This window comes from Pieris brassicae, chromosome Z (assembly GCF_905147105.1).
Source record: "Pieris brassicae chromosome Z, ilPieBrab1.1, whole genome shotgun sequence".
NCBI classification, from domain to species: domain Eukaryota; kingdom Metazoa; phylum Arthropoda; class Insecta; order Lepidoptera; family Pieridae; genus Pieris; species Pieris brassicae.
Window position 1 is genome coordinate 749,456 of NC_059680.1, and position 18,489 is coordinate 767,944.

General features: G+C 40.6%; 2 protein-coding genes across 20 annotated transcripts; one reads left to right on the forward strand and one right to left on the reverse strand.

The window, feature by feature from the left end:
* Positions 1–3,088: 3,088 nt before the first annotated feature.
* On the forward strand, positions 3,089–10,601 carry LOC123718800 (chitin-binding domain protein cbd-1-like). The gene is made up of 8 exons (XM_045675698.1): positions 3,089–3,105; positions 4,866–5,050; positions 5,777–6,013; positions 6,602–6,853; positions 7,260–7,511; positions 7,922–8,173; positions 8,920–9,171; positions 9,599–10,601. The coding sequence occupies exons 1-8, from the start codon at positions 3,090–3,092 to the stop codon at positions 9,857–9,859; spliced, it is 1,707 nt and encodes a 568-aa protein (XP_045531654.1). The 5' UTR covers position 3,089; the 3' UTR covers positions 9,860–10,601.
* On the reverse strand, positions 10,599–17,953 carry LOC123718799 (uncharacterized PE-PGRS family protein PE_PGRS54-like). Of its 19 annotated transcripts, none has more exons than XM_045675695.1 (5): positions 17,903–17,953; positions 15,771–15,952; positions 14,522–14,722; positions 13,725–13,851; positions 10,599–13,358 (listed from the first exon to the last, which is right to left on the reverse strand). In XM_045675695.1, exons 1-5 carry the CDS (start codon positions 17,907–17,909, stop codon positions 10,639–10,641), a joined length of 3,237 nt encoding a protein of 1,078 aa, XP_045531651.1. In that variant the 5' UTR covers positions 17,910–17,953; the 3' UTR covers positions 10,599–10,638. The 19 variants fall into 19 exon arrangements, with proteins under 19 accessions (XP_045531651.1, XP_045531653.1, XP_045531644.1 ...); XM_045675697.1 differs by having other exon boundaries at positions 10,599–13,070; positions 13,521–13,851; XM_045675688.1 differs by having other exon boundaries at positions 10,599–13,295; positions 13,521–13,851.
* Positions 17,954–18,489: the final 536 nt, after the last annotated feature.

Genomic DNA, 18,489 nt, shown 5'->3' on the forward strand with positions numbered 1-18,489 from the left:
TAGACTTTTGGACTTTTAATCCATATTTATACGAATCTGAAGTTGGTCCTGGGGGAAACATTCTGGAGGAGTTGGTATGCAAATTTAAGCATTTTAATTCCAAAAACTTAACCCTAGACATTGAATATCAGTCTCCTTTGAGCCACTATTTCCTTTCCTATATAACGAGATAAACGGGCCGTATCTGATGTAAAGTGAGACCGCTCATGGACGCGTTTCTGGCCTTTTAAGAATTGGTACGCTCTTTTATTGAAGGACTATGTTAGGGGATACAGCCCACAGACACATTGCCAGAGGGCTCGCGAGTGCGTTTCCGGGCTTTTATGAATAGGTACACTCTTTTCTTGAAGGTCTATTATGGTTTGAAGATCTCTTGTAAAAAATTCTTTCCAGTCTTAACCAAGAATTTTTAATATTCTTTTATTAAGCAATTTCGACAATGTATATTCCTGTTACAAACAATTTTAATATAAAGTTACATTTTCTAATGAACTGTCTTTGGCCTTAGCCAGTGTTTTGTTACTAATGTAATGTAAAAATCCTTGTATCAAATATGATTTCATTTTCCTTGTGAAACTATTTTTCTTCTGAAAACTCCAATCTTCAACTGCACAACACACTGAAAACCCTGCTTCAAGTATTCTGATTACAGGATACTTGAAATATATATAATAATTATTAAATTATTAGATATTTTAACCTACAAAGTAGAGTTATTAAAACTAGACGGGAAAGCAGGAAAATTTAGAAGTATCAGGCGTAGTAACTTTCACAATTTTTTGAGACAATATTTACCAAAATGTTATTGCAATGCAATGGTCGAGAGTCCGCAATTGTTTTATCAAAATATATCTTTGCGAAAAACTGCATAAAAAGTAAGCAGGGTCACAGATTAGCATTTCTATGGTATTATACCATACAATATAATATAATATGGTATAATGTAACAGTTTACAAAACTCAGATCTTATTATGTAAGCGATATTTTGCAATAGTTTTGTTTTTATTTCCTTAATATTTTTTTATTGCCAACCACTAAATTATTATGTAAACTTCCAGGTTTTTCCAGATTAATAACGGGCATCGTTGAATTGTAAGATTCATTTATTCACCGGAACAGAGTTTCGTAATTGAACAGCTGCTTATATCAGCGCCATCTATTAGAGTTTGGGCAAACTAAGTCGTGATCGTAAAGATATTTGTTCTTTTACTGTTGTTAATACAATTGTAGTCTACATAAATGATTCGGTAAAAATTAGGTAACACTAATGTTATCGACTTTTTCCCGTGTTATTTATTTATATATTTAATGAAAATTACTGTCTTTATTTCATTCTTTTCACTATGGTTTTCTTTATTTTATAAGGCGATACCTTATTCTCAGTTTGTCGGCTCTTTATTATTATTAATAACGATTTAAATAAATAAATAAAAATATATATGTATGTTGTTACTCATTTATAGATTCCTTTCTAGAGGAGGCCTCGCAAATGCGTTGCCGGTGCTTAATCTTTTGTTATTTATTTTTTAATAGTATGTCCCGGGGTAGATCGCCACAGTTTGCTAGTTCGCAAAAGAAAATGCCTAGCGAAGAAGACTTCCAACTATAAAGGTTTTGAGGATGTAATCTGGAGTTACTCATACGGTGATGAGATGAGGCAGGAGGGATCACCTCATCTCTTCAATATAATATTCAATACGATCTCTACAATACAAATGGTGCAGTGTGACACCTGGGAGTGTTTACAACAAAGAGGTGGACGCTTGTTGTAGACCGAGTTAATCATTTCCTGAGCTTTTCCTTCATTTGCGAGTATTAAAAACGTGGAAAGTCTATTGGTGCGATGGGGACCGCACCTACAACCTTCGTCACACGCTAACATCGTCGACGACCAATCTCTTTCCAAGCGGTTTGATCCCTTGGCGTTGCGTAGAGATGTGGAGTCTATCTGCATCTTCTACAGCATTTACTATGCCGCTCGAGGCAGAATACGAAATTCCACCCATATCAGCTCGACGTCCATCGTTCCACAACTGAGGGTTTTTTAAGGCAGTTTTTGCCGCGCACCACCACTTTCCGGAACCAGCTCACGCTTTTTCCGAACCAATTCGACTTAGAATCCTTCAAGACGAGAGCGTACCCATTCTTAAATTCTCATGCATTGAGAGTGTCCATGGGTGGCAGTATCACTTAACATCAGATGACCTTCCTGCCCATTTGCCCACTGTTCTATAAAAAAACAGAAAATGGTACGTAGTGCTTGTAGTGGCCGCCATTTTTAACTGAAAACACTGAGCATTAGTAATACAATTAATTAGTCTTGTTTTAGTAATGTATTATCAGTGTTTACATGATAAACGATTCTTAAAACTGTTAACATAGGTTCTCAAAACTAATGTGGATAAAATATTTATGTATCTATAAATACATAATTATGTAATAGATTGGCGAATGCGACTTCGACAAGGAGTCCATGTGGGAGTTGCCTAGTCACACATATATATATATATATATATATATATAAGTGATTGTCGTTGTACCACGTAACACGTTACAGATTAGAAATTATAAAATTCTACAAAATTATACACAAACCATCTACTTCGCAGCCTTCAATTAATACTAGGATATGTAAAAGTTGACAGGAGGAAGAGGGAACAGGGAGCTACATCTTCAGCAATTTCACTTTTATCACTCATACAAAGTGTGAGCTGAAGTCGCAGAGGTCGAATAAAATTCGTTACAAAGTTCTATCAGTAAAACATCAGAAAACGTTAAAATCTGTGTTTTCTATGCAAAAAAAATATTCCTACCCAAATGTGTCGCCCTATGCCAGCCTTCTGGTAAATCCGTCACTGGGCTCGTATGTTGCCGTCCCTAGGCTATAATAATTATAATTTATTTCTGTTTTATTTATTAACACTTGAGTGTGCATGGATATCACTTAAAATCAGGCGAGCCTGCGTTTGCAGGGTGCACCCTATTGCACCCTAGGTCTATAACAAAACAGTTTGATTGTCGCTGTCATTGATATTATTAAGCCTATTTAAGGATCCTGCAACAGAATTTCTATAGGATATTCACCACCATGGACATTATGATAGGTAAGTGAACATCGACGCTTAGTTCCACTCCTCCTCCTAATCAGAACTTATTAATATTGTTATTAAGCTGAACTAGTTATTTGAACGTGTGACTCTTATCCCTGGGTAGGATGGGGTCCGGGTGAGCACTGGACTATCTATGTCCCTTTACACTCGCACGCAAATCATCGTAAGGCCCGGATCCAGAGCCGTTCTTCATTACTGAAGAAGCAGTAAACAACAGTGACAAATCAACTTCTAACTTCTTCTCTTTGTCCTTGTCACAAGAGACAGTCCCTTGTGCAGGGGCTATTTCAGCTCAAAGAAGTCAATTACTCACATAGTCGTAGGGAATTGGCCTACGGATCTCGTGGTTTCCACAAGCCTTTCCAAGTTATCGGAACCTTTTCGTCCACAACATGTCCAAAGAAGTTCAGGTTCCTTTACTAACGCCCTAAATAAAGACGGGTTGTCACTAGTCTTAGAATTGGAAAGTTCGCCCTTTCACTGTCCAGGGAATCCTGAGTGTCAGCCTCCAACAGCAGATTTCAAGGACTATCCGCTTTCGGATGCTCACAAGGTCTACATAAGAAAATGGGGAATTCTAAAGTCTCGACCGTTCTTTTTGGTTTAAGTGTTTTCAATAGTTTTATAATGGCGTCTTTGGTCATTAATTTTCTTATTTTTCATTAAAAAATCCATAAAACTGAATACGATAACTCCTTTACTGGGCATAATATTTTGCTTTGATCTCCTGCTTACCTCCTGATATCACTTAAGGACAGGTACTACACCTACCTTACCTTACACCTACCTTTTAGGCTCTGTGGATTTCTGAATCTGTTTGATGATCATTTGTCAATCTAATAGGCATTTAGATGATCAGCCTCCTGTCTGGCACACGTCCACTTTTTATTGCCAGTTCTTCTCTTCCGTTCTAAGCCCTTGATTTGAGAACTGGCAGTAAATGTAAAATTAGAAGCTTTTAATGTTAACTCCTTTTTTATTGACGTTTATATGTGTACATTGTGTTACCTATTGAATAAATCATTTTTGACTTTGACTTTAGGTCTAAAGCCGGTTTCCTCACGATGTTTTCCTTCACCATTCGAATGTTAAATGCTCACATAAAATAAATACTAATAAGTGAGTCTCTGTGCCCCTCTCTGCCATATACCATCAGCTGTTTCTTTAATGGCAGAGAGGAATAGCGGGACGGGAAGAAGCTTTTGCCAAATGGGCACACATATAAGCAAGTTTGAAATAGAAATGACCTTAACTGTTAAAGTATCTGAATTAAATGGTTATTATTATTATATGCCTCAAAATATATTCCCAGCGTAATAATTAAAACTAAATCACACTAAGCTATCCTTCGTCTAACAAATAGTGTTTAAAGTGTGATAAAAAAGAGACTAACACAAATTTTGGTTTATGATAAATGTTTGGGATGGGCCTCAGTATGGGATGCCAAACCTGTGTGGACGTTGTCACCGTCTCACCAACCTCAAACAGGCACTGAAGCTGCCGCATCCTCAGAGCAAGCGCTAAAACGGCTAAAATATTAGTCTTCAAACTGACGTCTAATTTTGACTTAATATTCTTATAGGGTAAATAGAAAATTAAAAATGTGCACTGTAGCAGTCTTCTTACAACAAGGCTTCAAGAATTAGATTAGTTGAAAGCACCAGCTGTGGACACCATTAGCCCACCTTAAATCTTTACTGTTCACTTGAATTCCAAGGCCCAAGAGCATATCCAAAATTATATTCTGATTTCAGTCAAATTACTCCTGCTCTCACTGGCGTATGTCAGCGGTCAATATCGCTACAAATGCCCGGCGATAGGTCACCACCTATTACCACATGAAACGGATTGCTCCAAGTTCTATTACTGCGAGTATGGCGTGAGGCGTAACGATGCGAGACAGTGTCCGGCAAGGACTCTTTTCTCTTATGAAAAGCAGGTCAGTATTCTAGACGTTTTGTTTAATACCGGCTGCTGAGTTTCATCAGAGGATCGAGACATGAAATTACACCCGTATCACCTGTACCACCTTCCACAACTGAACACAGGTGATACGGATGGACCCGATAATACTTCAATAGGCTGGCTGGTTGAAATATTATCGAACCAATTCGACTTGGGTCCTTTAAAGAGCGTACCAATTATTAAAAGGCAACTTGCAAGCCCTCTCAAGGCTTTGAGAGTCCACGGGCCATATCCCTTAACATCAGGTGAGCCTCCAACCCGTCTTACCTATGTTATAAATAAAATTTTAGGCTTTAATGGAACAGATTGTTTTTGTCAAACGCGAAGTCTTCAATTTTCATTTGTCTAGAGAAAACATTTTTGCTAATCTGTGCAAGGATATACATATTTTAAGACATTACTCCGGCTTTGACCTCAGGAATGAGAGTCGCAGGGGTGGTTGATGCAGCCCGGAAGGCTGTGCACAAATGGACTGCCTGTGAGCATTTACCATTACACAGGAAAACTTTCTGAGGAAACCAGCATACTTTAGAACCAAAAAGTCCTGAGTGTCGCCAGGAGCTGATCACCTACTTGCCTATTAGATATACAAATGATTATATAACAGATACAGAAATATGAGGGCTTCTGGTTTATTTTATAGGTTTTGGACACGGTATGATTAGATGTTGGCTCAGATGCTTTGGTACCACTTTTACAGATTTGCGATCACGCGCATAACGTCAAATGCAACACTGGTCCCACTCATCCTTGCACTGAAGAACCAGTTTGCGATTGCTCAAATCAACCAATATTACCCAATGGATGTCCTTGTGACCACAGCATTCAATTGCTATTGCGTCATGAATCTGATTGTGGGAAATTCTATCAATGTCATAAAGGCAAGAGGGTCCTAAGAGAGTGTGCTTCTGGGACTCACTTTAATGCCAAATTGCAGGCAAGTTTTATCTTTTTGAGGTTATAAATCATAAAACAATAACTTGACAGTGTTTAACTTCACATGTTAAAGTTACAAGGATGTAAATATACCAAAATTCTGAATTCCAAAACTTCACACACACCTCAATTACAGACCGCGCAAGGTTGGTGGCAGTGTAGGGAAGCCAATTATTGGTTTAATAGCTTCGCCACACATTTAAAATCTGAAGCACTTCGCATTGCCATCAATCTTCGCTTAGCAATGGCCATATGTACTCAACATAAGTGTCCCTGTGGCTTTGACATAAGTAGCCTTGGACACCATTTCGCTCGTTGCCAAAAGAGTGCAGGTTGTTTTTCTCACCACGCCGTCCTCAACGAAATCATAAGCTGCTCTCTTGGCTCAGTCAATGTTCCAGCCAATTTGGAGAAAACCCCGTCACACCTTCCTCGGACAAGCATAAAAACTGTCGTGACCGTAGAATAGACGGAAAATTAGTTATTATTATTACTTTTTACATAAAACACACAAAACACTTTCAAAGGTTTCTATCAATTACCTTTTAGCTTTATAAAGGTTTCAAAATAATTAAATTATTCTTTAAAGATGTGCGATCATCCTTCCAAAGCTGGCTGCGACCCTTCTTGTGTTACCACTACTACTACCACTACAACTACTGAGAAACCAGCTTGCGATTGCTCCAATCAACCAATTTTGCCCAATGGATGTCCTTGTGACCACAGCATTCAATTGCTATTGCGTCATGAATCTGATTGTGAGAAATTCTATCAATGTGATAAAGGCGAGAGGGTCTTAAGAGAGTGTGCCCCTGGGACTCACTTCAATGCTAAACTTCAGGCAAGTCTTTTGAAGCAGTACAGAATTTGTTAAAATGTATTTTTATAAGTTGTATTGCAAGATACTATACGTATATGTTGACCATGAAGTGATATAAAGATATTATTTCAGTAAAGTGTATAGCTGCGAAAGCAGTTACGAGTGGCGTGTCGTGTGGCCACTGACCTCATGTGAATGAATGAAACATTAAAGCACATATTCTTCCAGCCTATTGTCAACGAAAAGTAATATTTTATCAGGCACACTACTGCTACGATATTATATATATTTTTATATAACAGGGGTAAACGGACAGGAAGCGCACCTGATGTTATTGGATATCTCCACCTATGGACACTTACATTACCAGAAGGCCTTTAATTATTTTATGTATATTTCATTTGATGACATTAATTTTACTTTACAGGTATGCGATCATCCTTCTAAAGCTGGCTGCGACCCTTCTTGTGTTACCACTACTACTACCACTACAACTACTGAGAAACCAGCTTGCGATTGCTCCAATCAACCAATATTGCCCAATGGATGCCCTTGTGACCACAGCATTCACTTGCTATTGCGCCATGAATCTGATTGTGAGAAATTCTATCAATGTGATAAAGGCGAGAGGGTCTTAAGAGAGTGTGCCCCTGGGACTCACTTCAATGCTAAACTTCAGGCAAGTCTTTTGAAGCAGTACAGAATTTGTTAAAATGTATTTTTATAAGTTGTATTGCAAGATACTATACGTATATGTTGACCATGAAGTGAAATAAAGATATTATTTCAGTAAAGTGTATAGCTGTGAAAGCAGTTACGAGTGGCGTGTCGGTGGTCAATGACCTCATGTGAACGAACGAAACATTAAAGCACATATTCTTCCAGCCTATTGTCACCGAAAAGTAATATTTTATCAGACACACTACTGCTACGATATTATATTATATATATTTTTATATAACATGGGTAAACGGACAGGAAGTGCACCTGATGTTATTGGATACCTCCACCTATGGACACTTACATTACCAGAAGGCCTTTAAATATTGTATGTATATTTCATTTGATGACATTAATTGTACTTTACAGGTATGCGATCATCCTTCTAAAGCTGGCTGCGACCCTTCTTGTGTTACCACTACTACTACCACTACAACTACTGAGAAACCAGCTTGCGATTGCTCCAATCAACCAATATTGCCCAATGGATGCCCTTGTGACCACAGCATTCACTTGCTATTGCGTCATGAATCTGATTGTGAGAAATTCTATCAATGTGATAAGGGCGAGAGGGTCTTAAGACAGTGTGCCCCTGGAACACACTTCAATGCCAAATTGCAGGTGAGTAAGACATAGAACAGCATGCAAGTACTATAAAATAACAGTAGAAACTTACAGCAGTAAAAGTTTTATACTTGTTGTCACAATGTTTTGAAATCCTAATATACCACGGTTTCTGCAAGCATTGTATATTCTCATTGATGAAGTTCATTAAAAATTTTGGAAGAATGTTTGATATCAGTCCAGTAGTTTTCGAATTTTACTAATATATACGAATCTATCTTCTTAATATTAGTAAAGTTATTCAATTTAAGTGGACAACATATAAAACACGAATTCATGAAACATTTCTAAGCCAGTATAATTGGGCGATGGATATACTTATATACTAGTTGCACCCCACAAATTACCAATTCAGTCTGAGTCTCATGTCGATACAAAGCAATCCGCGATAAATGTCCAAATAAAAACTAATATTCAAATAAAACCAGCAGTTTCTAAGTCAGTTGTTTTAACACAAATAATTATTCTAATTGAACCAGTATTTTCTAAGTTAAAACCTAAAGTAACTAAACAGCCGTCCGACCGACGCACTGTACTGAAAATGGCATGATAACTTAAAAAGGCCCCAGACCAGGTACATGCAACTTCCTCGGTAACCCGCACGCTCACGAGGAGACTCTGTGATCGAAGTCGCATAAACGGCTAATTTTAGTAATAATTAACAGTGAAACACTTTCAAATAATTCTGTAAACACTGCCTTTTAGCTTCATTTAGATTTCAATAATTAAATTATACCTTACAGGTATGCGATCACCCTTCTAAAGCTGGCTGCGATCCTTCTTGTGTTACCACTACTACTACCACTACAACTACTGAGAAACCAGCTTGCGATTGCTCCAATCAACCAATATTGCCCAATGGATGCCCTTGTGACCATAGCATACGGTTGCTGTTACCTCATGAATCTGACTGTGCTAGATTCTATGAGTGTGATCAGGGAGAGAGAGTCTTAAAAGAATGTGCATATGGGAATCACTTTAATGCTAAATTGCAGGTATGTAGCATACATTTTTTTTATTTATCATTCCACTGAATCGAACATTCTACAAGCTATAACATATCGTAGGAAACTTCGCTTACCCAAATCAATTGTTTTCCGAAAAAAAAGAAGACATTTCTATTATTACTAGGATAGTAAGTACATTTACATAAATAGTCCCAAAGTTATGGAACATGAAGGGAAGTAACATAGTATTTTAAAAGAAAGGATATTAATTATTTTTAATCAAATTAAAAACATACATAAAACTGCCAAAAAAGTATTTTTTTGGAATTAATTAATTAAATTAAATGCTCAAAATGTTATCCTCTTGTCTTACGCAAATCGCCAATCTTTTAATGAGTCCGCTGCCTGTTGATTTTCGTCGACGATTGGAACTGCTCTTCGTGATTAAATATAAATCGAAATATTGAATTTCCAGATTTGCGAGCACCCCTCAAAGGCTGGTTGTGACCCGTGCATAGTTTCTAACAAATGTGTAGGATGTCATGTTCCACACTGGGCCCACGAGACTGAATGTGACAAGTTCTACAGTTGTTCCAATGGCAAGGAGGTGCTACACACCTGTCCTGCCGGTCTTAATTTCAACGAGGCTCTGCAGACATGCGATTTTACTTGCAACGTCAGTTGTAGGAATAGATCTAGGTTGTTTTTCTTAGACTTTACACGTAAACGGCGTTAATATGTATGATGTCGATGTCTTTGCTGTACTTTTCATATTAATTTTTGCGTAACAAAAAATATATTATTAGACACAGGCTTTATGGGCTAGTAAAGGCTTTTAAAACCGCTCCTTTTACTGGTATTAATCATTTCAAGAAACATTACTTATTATTTTTTTCACCTCACCTTTGGTGAGATTTAGCATAAAATTTATAGTCACTGCTGAAATCGAAAACGTTTTTGACGGGCGTCCTACTATCTTTGAATAACCTTCGTCGGGAGGAAACCTGCTAGCCTTAAACCCAATACGACGATGTATCAGGCACAGGAGACGGATCACCTACTAGCCTATTAGAGTTATTATTATGAAATAGAAACATAAGTCTGTGACCCTAACCTAAAAAGGTTGTAGTGCCACTAATTTATTTTTTCACGAAGAAGGTATACAAAGGTACTTCAAAAGGGTTGAGATAATTTTGAGAAGGTTGAGATCTACACCCCGTGTGTGAAATGTTCGATGACATTAATATAATTGTCAAATAATAAATAATGCATGTTAAAAGTCCTAACTAAATGTCAAAGTATAGTAACTACGTAGTTAAAAGGTAATATTAGTTTTAAAATAGTGCTTCAAGTCGCGTGAAATAAATATTATAAAAAGACAAATGATTACACTCTAGAATTTATGATGAATTCGTAATTTTTCTATTAATAACATGTTTAATTTTAAGGGATGCAAGTGAAAAATAAAAAAAAAGCAATTTTAATTCTTATTTTATTTCAATGAGTCTATTGTTATTACAAATTACCATTTCCTCCGTTTCCCCCGTTGCCGCCATTGCCACCATTACCGGCACCGTTACCTCCATTACCACCATTTCCACCGTTTCCACCATTTCCACTACCGTTTCCTCCATTGCCACCATTACCGCCGTTTCCACCATTACCACCGCTGTTTCCTCCATTGCCACCATTACCACCGTTTCCACCATTACCACCGCCATTTCCACCATTACCACCGCCGTTACCTCCATTGCCTCCATCACCACCGTTTCCTCCATTGCCACCACCGTTTCCTCCATCACCGCCATCTCCACCGTTTCCACTGTCTCCACCGCCGTTTCCTCCGTCACCGCCATCTCCACCATTGCCTCCATTACCGCCGTCTCCACCATTGCCGCCATCTCCGCCATTACCACCGCCGTCACCTCCATTTCCACCATCTCCACCATTGCCGCCGTCACCTCCACCACCGTTTCCTCCGTCACCGCCATCTCCACCATTGCCTCCATTACCGCCGTCTCCACCATTGCCGCCATCTCCGCCATTACCACCGCTGTCACCTCCATTTCCACCATCTCCACCATTGCCGCCGTCACCTCCACCACCGTTTCCTCCATCACCGCCATCTCCACCATTGCCGCCATCGCCTCCGTTTCCGCCGTCTCCACCATTGCCGCCATCTCCGCCATTACCACCGCCGTCACCTCCATTTCCACCATCTCCACCATTACCACCGTCACCTCCACCACCGTTTCCTCCGTCACCGCCATCTCCACCATTGCCTCCATTACCGCCGTCTCCACCATTGCCGCCATCTCCGCCATTACCACCGCCGTCACCTCCATTTCCACCATCTCCACCATTACCGCCGTCACCTCCACCACCGTTTCCTCCGTCACCGCCATCTCCACCATTGCCTCCATTACCGCCGTCTCCACCATTGCCGCCATCTCCGCCATTACCACCGCTGTCACCTCCATTTCCACCATCTCCACCATTGCCGCCGTCACCTTCACCACCGTTTCCTCCATCACCGCCATCTCCACCATTGCCGCCATCGCCTCCGTTTCCACCGTCTCCACCATTGCCGCCATCTCCGCCATTACCACCGCCGTCACCTCCATTTCCACCATCTCCACCATTGCCTCCATTACCGCCGTCTCCACCATTGCCGCCATCTCCGCCATTACCACCGCCGTCACCTCCATTTCCACCATCTCCACCATTACCGCCGTCACCTCCACCACCGTTTCCTCCGTCACCGCCATCTCCACCATTGCCTCCATTACCGCCGTCTCCACCATTGCCGCCATCTCCGCCATTACCACCGCTGTCACCTCCATTTCCACCATCTCCACCATTGCCGCCGTCACCTTCACCACCGTTTCCTCCATCACCGCCATCTCCACCATTGCCGCCATCGCCTCCGTTTCCACCGTCTCCACCATTGCCGCCATCTCCGCCATTACCACCGCCGTCACCTCCATTTCCACCATCTCCACCATTACCGCCGTCACCTCCACCACCGTTTCCTCCGTCACCGCCATCTCCACCGTTGCCTCCATTACCGCCGTCTCCACCATTGCCGCCATCTCCGCCATTACCACCGCTGTCACCTCCATTTCCACCATCTCCACCATTGCCGCCGTCACCTCCACCACCGTTTCCTCCGTCACCGCCATCTCCACCATTGCCGCCATCGCCTCCGTTTCCACCATCTCCACCATTACCGCCGTCACCTCCATCTCCACCATTGCCGCCGTCACCTCCACCACCGTTTCCTCCGTCACCGCCATCTCCGCCGTTTCCACCATCTCCACCGTTTCCACCATCTCCACCATTGCCGCCGTCACCTCCACCACCGTTTCCTCCGTCACCGCCACCACCGTTTCCTCCGTCACCGCCATCTCCACCATTGCCGCCATCGCCTCCGTTTCCACCATCTCCACCATTACCGCCGTCACCTCCATCTCCACCATTGCCGCCGTCACCTCCACCACCGTTTCCTCCGTCACCGCCATCTCCGCCGTTTCCACCATCTCCACCGTTTCCACCATCTCCACCATTGCCGCCGTCACCTCCACCACCGTTTCCTCCGTCACCGCCACCACCGTTTCCTCCGTCACCGCCATCTCCGCCATTACCTCCGCCATCACCACCGTTTCCACCATCTCCACCATCTCCACCATCACCGCCGTCACCTCCATTTCCACCATCTCCACCGTTTCCTCCATCTCCACCATTACCGCCGTCACCTCCACCGCCGTTTCCTCCGTCTCCACCATCTCCACCATCACCGCCGTCACCTCCATTTCCACCATCTCCACCGTTTCCACCATCTCCACCATTGCCGCCGTCACCTCCACCACCGTTTCCTCCGTCACCGCCATCTCCGCCGTTTCCACCATCTCCACCGTTTCCACCATCTCCACCATTGCCGCCGTCACCTCCACCACCGTTTCCTCCGTCACCGCCACCACCGTTTCCTCCGTCACCGCCATCTCCACCATTGCCGCCATCGCCTCCGTTTCCACCATCTCCACCATTACCGCCGTCACCTCCATCTCCACCATTGCCGCCGTCACCTCCACCACCGTTTCCTCCGTCACCGCCATCTCCGCCGTTTCCACCATCTCCACCGTTTCCACCATCTCCACCATTGCCGCCGTCACCTCCACCACCGTTTCCTCCGTCACCGCCATCTCCGCCATTACCTCCGCCATCACCACCGTTTCCTCCATCGCCACCATCACCACCGTTTCCACCATCTCCACCATCTCCGCCGTTTCCACCATCTCCACCGTTTCCTCCATCACCACCGTTTCCTCCATCGCCGCCGTTTCCACCATCTCCACCGTTTCCTCCATCGCCGCCATCTCCACCATTACCGCCGTCACCTCCACCGCCGTTTCCTCCGTCTCCACCATCTCCACCATCACCGCCGTCACCTCCATTTCCACCATCTCCACCGTTTCCACCATCTCCACCGTTTCCACCATCTCCGCCGTTTCCACCATCTCCACCGTTTCCTCCATCTCCACCATCACCGCCGTCACCTCCATTTCCACCATCTCCACCGTTTCCACCATCTCCACCGTTTCCACCATCTCCACCGTTTCCTCCATCGCCGCCATCTCCACCACCACCACTGTCTCCACCATCTACATCGTCGTCACCATCACCATTATCTCCACCAGCACAGTCAGCTTTGTAGGGCCAGGTGCATTTCTGTTAAATACAGAATTAGGAAATATTAGTTATTGCGTTCTTTCGTGTATAAGGCCAAGACCGCCGCCGGTGCCATACATTAATAATAATTGTATGTTGACAAAAAATTAGTCTCATTGCAAAATTAAACAAAAATTACGGATTAGAACCAAGAATATTGTTATAATATTGGCATCTATTGCTCAACTGAACCGCATGGTGCTTACTGAAAAAGAGAAAAGAAGAGTGGAGGCAAGAGAAAACCCGGTGGACACAATTTGCGTTGATAGGATAGCTCTCAAGGACTCTGTAACAATACGTGTTCGCAAGGAGCACGAGATAGATTGTGATGGCGAAATATACTTGATGATGGGTTTAACCCACGGGGGCTGTTCAACCATTGATGCTGATTTCTATACAAAACTAATAGGGTCCACCTGTCTTTTAGTGCCTGTTTAATATATATTTTATGTACAGTCGGTGTGTTTAGGGTGGGCTCAGGAGGCCCACCTGATGTTAAGAGATATCTCTGGACACTCTCAATACCAGAGGGCTCGAGATCACGGTCTTTTAAGAATTGGTATTTTTTGTATTAAGAATTGCTATGAACCTTCTATGCTCACAAGTGCCAGCCTTTTGCTTCAGTGGGCACCTGGTTTCACATAGTGGTGGTGCCCGGTTAATATGTTACCTGCAATTTGTAGCTGAACTCCGTGCCGGGTGCACATGGCATTTCCTGGTAATCTCCATGTACGCATTGGTAGAATTTATCACATCGTGGGTGAGTGAACAGCTTTTCTATTCTGTAATCCCTGGGACATCCGTTTGGGAAGACGTCTGGTGTGTCATTTGATTCAATTTCACATTTAGCCAACACTGGCTCGGTACATCCCTGTAAATATTTATTTATAAGTAATAATACCACTTCTATTTCTACTTCTACTGATCATAAGAAAAGCGTTGGATTTAGAAATACGTCGCCTGAATTTGATGATACTGATTATTGAGGTGTCTCGGTGGACCATGATTGGAACCCCTCCAAGTAATTTTGACTTGCGTCTAAGTATAAAAATAAATATGGTGTATTGTATTGAAATTCGTGAAACGAAACGTACATTACATACTTTTCTCTTAGTTATTATAATATTTCAAGCAGCGTATATTTCAGAACATGTGAAAAGTAACGCAGACCGCTATTTTGACTACATTCAGTCAATTTTGACAGAAATTACACTGACAGATTCTTTCCGTTATTTTCAAGTTTACGTGAATGTCAACTGCGTTTATTTTATTTGGATTTTTTGTAAACTTAATTGAATTGCTATTCCGTACGATCTTAGCGTACATACTGGACACTGATTTCACGCGATCACAGCTTGTGATGGCGTGTGGAAATAGCGGATGTGGACGTGATTCAGAACCTGTCTATGAGTTCTATGCTTAATATATAATGCGTAACTGGATGAATTTGAAGACGATGGGCCCGTTGTCGATCATCACCTCTGTACTGAAGAATTGCGGCAAAAATTATGGAATTCGCTGAAGCAAATGGATTACTGCATTCGCAAAAGCAATGAACGAAAATGTACGAAAGCAAATTGCAAAGCGAAATCGAAAGTTCCTTGAAATACAAGATTGTTTTTCGAAAATATTAAAATGATTTAGTACCACATGTACTTCTAACTAAAATATGCATATTCACAAAATGGTGGTTTTAGTGGGGCATCAATATCGCATTTAAAAAAATGTTAGGTGAGATTAGGTAGTATTTATTTTGGTTGTTATTTTTTTTAATATCTTTCCGGTGCGTAGAAGTGATTGGGGGTGATAACCCTCCTCCCCCCTACTAGCAACCCACAATAATGGCGACGTACTTCTAAAAAATTTTTACGCACTTCGTTAATTATATAAAATCTAAAGAAATATAGAATATCTTTTACCTGAAGTTCGACGGAGAAGTGACTGTTAACAGGGCACTGGGCTTCTTCTTTTCTCCCACCGACACATATGTAAAACTTATTGCAGCTGCTTTCGTGAGCCAATAGGTTCTGGCTGCCATATGGGCAGTCCCATTGTGGCCTAGCGTAGGCCAGACCCACCAGGCACAGCACAAGTAGCTTTACTGTAAATTCAGTCAATAATCTACTGTAGCAAGCTTCTTTGAAGTGAATCTCGCGAATTTGGCAAAATTTCTTTGGACTTGGACTATGGTATCAGTTTGATGGCGGATTATTTTTTAATTTTAGTAATAATATCCGCATTCCAAATTCAAATCACATTGAATCTTTTGAGAAGATGAAAGAAGGAATGGTTTCGCGCGTTTTTAATATTCGAGTTTGAATTAACAGCCATAGCCTCTTCATACAGTATCGATCACTTTGGAAATTAAAACAATATCTACATTCGAAATTCAAATGACTAACAATTCCTGCGGATACAAATGCTCTGCGTGTTCTTTTTATCGACTGCCAGTAACCGCTTTATACAGTTTCTACCTCTTTGGAAATTAAAACATTTACTAAAACAATATCTACATTCTAAATTCAAATGACTAACAATTCCTGCGGATACAAATGCTCTGCGTGTTCTTTTAATTGACTGCCAGTAACAGCTTTATACAGTTTCTACCTCTTTGGAAATTAAAACATTTACTAAAACAATATCTACATTCGAAATTCAAATGACTAACAATTCCTGCGGATACAAATACTCTGCGTGTTCTTTTTATCGACTGCCAGTAACCGCTTTATACAGTTTCTACCTCTTTGGAAATTAAAACATTTACTAAAACAATATCTACATTCGAAATTCAAATGACTAACAATTCCTGTGGATACAAATGGTCTACGTGTTCTTTTAATTGACTGCCAGTAACAGCTTTCTACAGTTTCTACCTCTTTGGAAATTAAAACATTTACTAAAACAATATCTACATTCGAAATTCAAATGACTAACAATTCCTGCGGATACAAATGGTCTACGTGTTCTTTTTATCGACTGCCAGTAACCGCTTTCTACAGTTTCTACCTCTTTGGAAATTAAAACATTTACTAAAACAATATCTACATTCGAAATTCAAATGACTAACAATTCCTGCGGATACAAATGCTCTGCGTGTTCTTTTTATCGACTGCCAGTAACCGCTTTATACAGTTTCTACCTCTTTGGAAATTAAAACATTTACTAAAACAATATCTACATTCGAAATTCAAATGACTAACAATTCCTGCGGATACAAATACTCTGCGTGTTCTTTTTATCGACTGCCAGTAACCGCTTTATACAGTTTCTACCTCTTTGGAAATTAAAACATTTACTAAAACAATATCTACATTCGAAATTCAAATGACTAACAATTCCTGCTCATACAAATACTCTGCGTGTTCTTTTTATCGACTGCCAGTAACCGCTTTATACAGTTTCTACCTCTTTGGAAATTAAAACATTTACTAAAACAATATCTACATTCGAAATTCAAATGACTAACAATTCCTGCGGATACAAATACTCTGCGTGTTCTTTTTATCGACTGCCAGTAACCGCTTTATACAGTTTCTACCTCTTTGGAAATTAAAACATTTACTAAAACAATATCTACATTCGAAATTCAAATGACTAACAATTCCTGCGGATACAAATGCTCTGCGTGTTCTTTTAATTGACTGCCAGTAACAGCTTTATACAGTTTCTACCTCTTTGGAAATTAAAACATTTAGTAACAATATTCACATTCTAAATTCAAATATCCAATATCTACATTCGCCATTCACATACCATTAATTGGCAAAAAAAAATTACACTTTGGTTATTGAAAGATTTTAAAATCATTCCAAATTTAAATTTTTAATCCCTAGAAAAGAAATTTTAGTATTTTTAGAACTAGAACCGAGTAATAAAATAATTACATGATTTTATGATTATTAAACTATGTAAGTGGAATAAGTCAAAACTATTGCCATAATATTTTAAAAAAATGTAAGTTAAGAATATTGTAGATACAACTCAATTAATTTTTAATAATTAAACATAATTTTTAATAAAAAAATATATTTTATATCTCTATAGTACTTACCTATCATGGTTCCAATCAATTCCTTCAATTTTTAAATAAGACTGCTACTAGTTATCCAACTATTTATATTTGATTTAATTAATGATAATCATTGATAAAATTTTATTTCAATCGATAATCTTTGAAACGAGTGATAAATAGAAGACAAAAGATTCCGAATTAATTTAAAGGTGTATTTTTTATAAACAAAGGGGCAAACGGGCAGGAACGGCAACGCACTTGCGAGCTCTCTGGCATTAAGTGTCCATGTACTGTATCACTTAACATCAGGTGAGACTCCTGCCGGTTTGTCCCATTATATAGAAAAAAGACCGGCAACTCACTGATGGGGCTCATCTCACCTGGCGTTAAGTGTCCATAGTCTCACTTAACATCATGTGAACCTGCCCGTTTGCCCTCTGTTCTGTAAAAAAGACCGGCAACACACTTGCGAGCTCTCTGGCATTAAGTGTCCATGGGTGGTAACACTTAATATCACGTGAGCCTGCCTGTTTGCCCATTCAATAAAGGTGTTTTTATTAATAAACTACAAACGCCTTACGTAACATGAATGCGTATGATTTTTATCAAAACTGATCTTAATCTAT

Bases quoted from the DNA above. Each gene is read 5' to 3' on its own strand.
- LOC123718800 (XM_045675698.1), top strand. The intron at 6,854-7,259 runs GCAAGTCTTTTG...TTTACTTTACAG, and splicing joins ACTTCAATGCTAAACTTCAG to GTATGCGATCATCCTTCTAA. The intron at 8,174-8,919 runs GTGAGTAAGACA...TATACCTTACAG, and splicing joins ACTTCAATGCCAAATTGCAG to GTATGCGATCACCCTTCTAA.
- LOC123718799 (XM_045675677.1), bottom strand. The intron at 14,723-15,770 runs GTAAAAGATATT...AAATATTTACAG, and splicing joins ACTTCTCCGTCGAACTTCAG to GGATGTACCGAGCCAGTGTT. The intron at 13,852-14,521 runs GTAACATATTAA...TGTATTTAACAG, and splicing joins AGTTCAGCTACAAATTGCAG to AAATGCACCTGGCCCTACAA.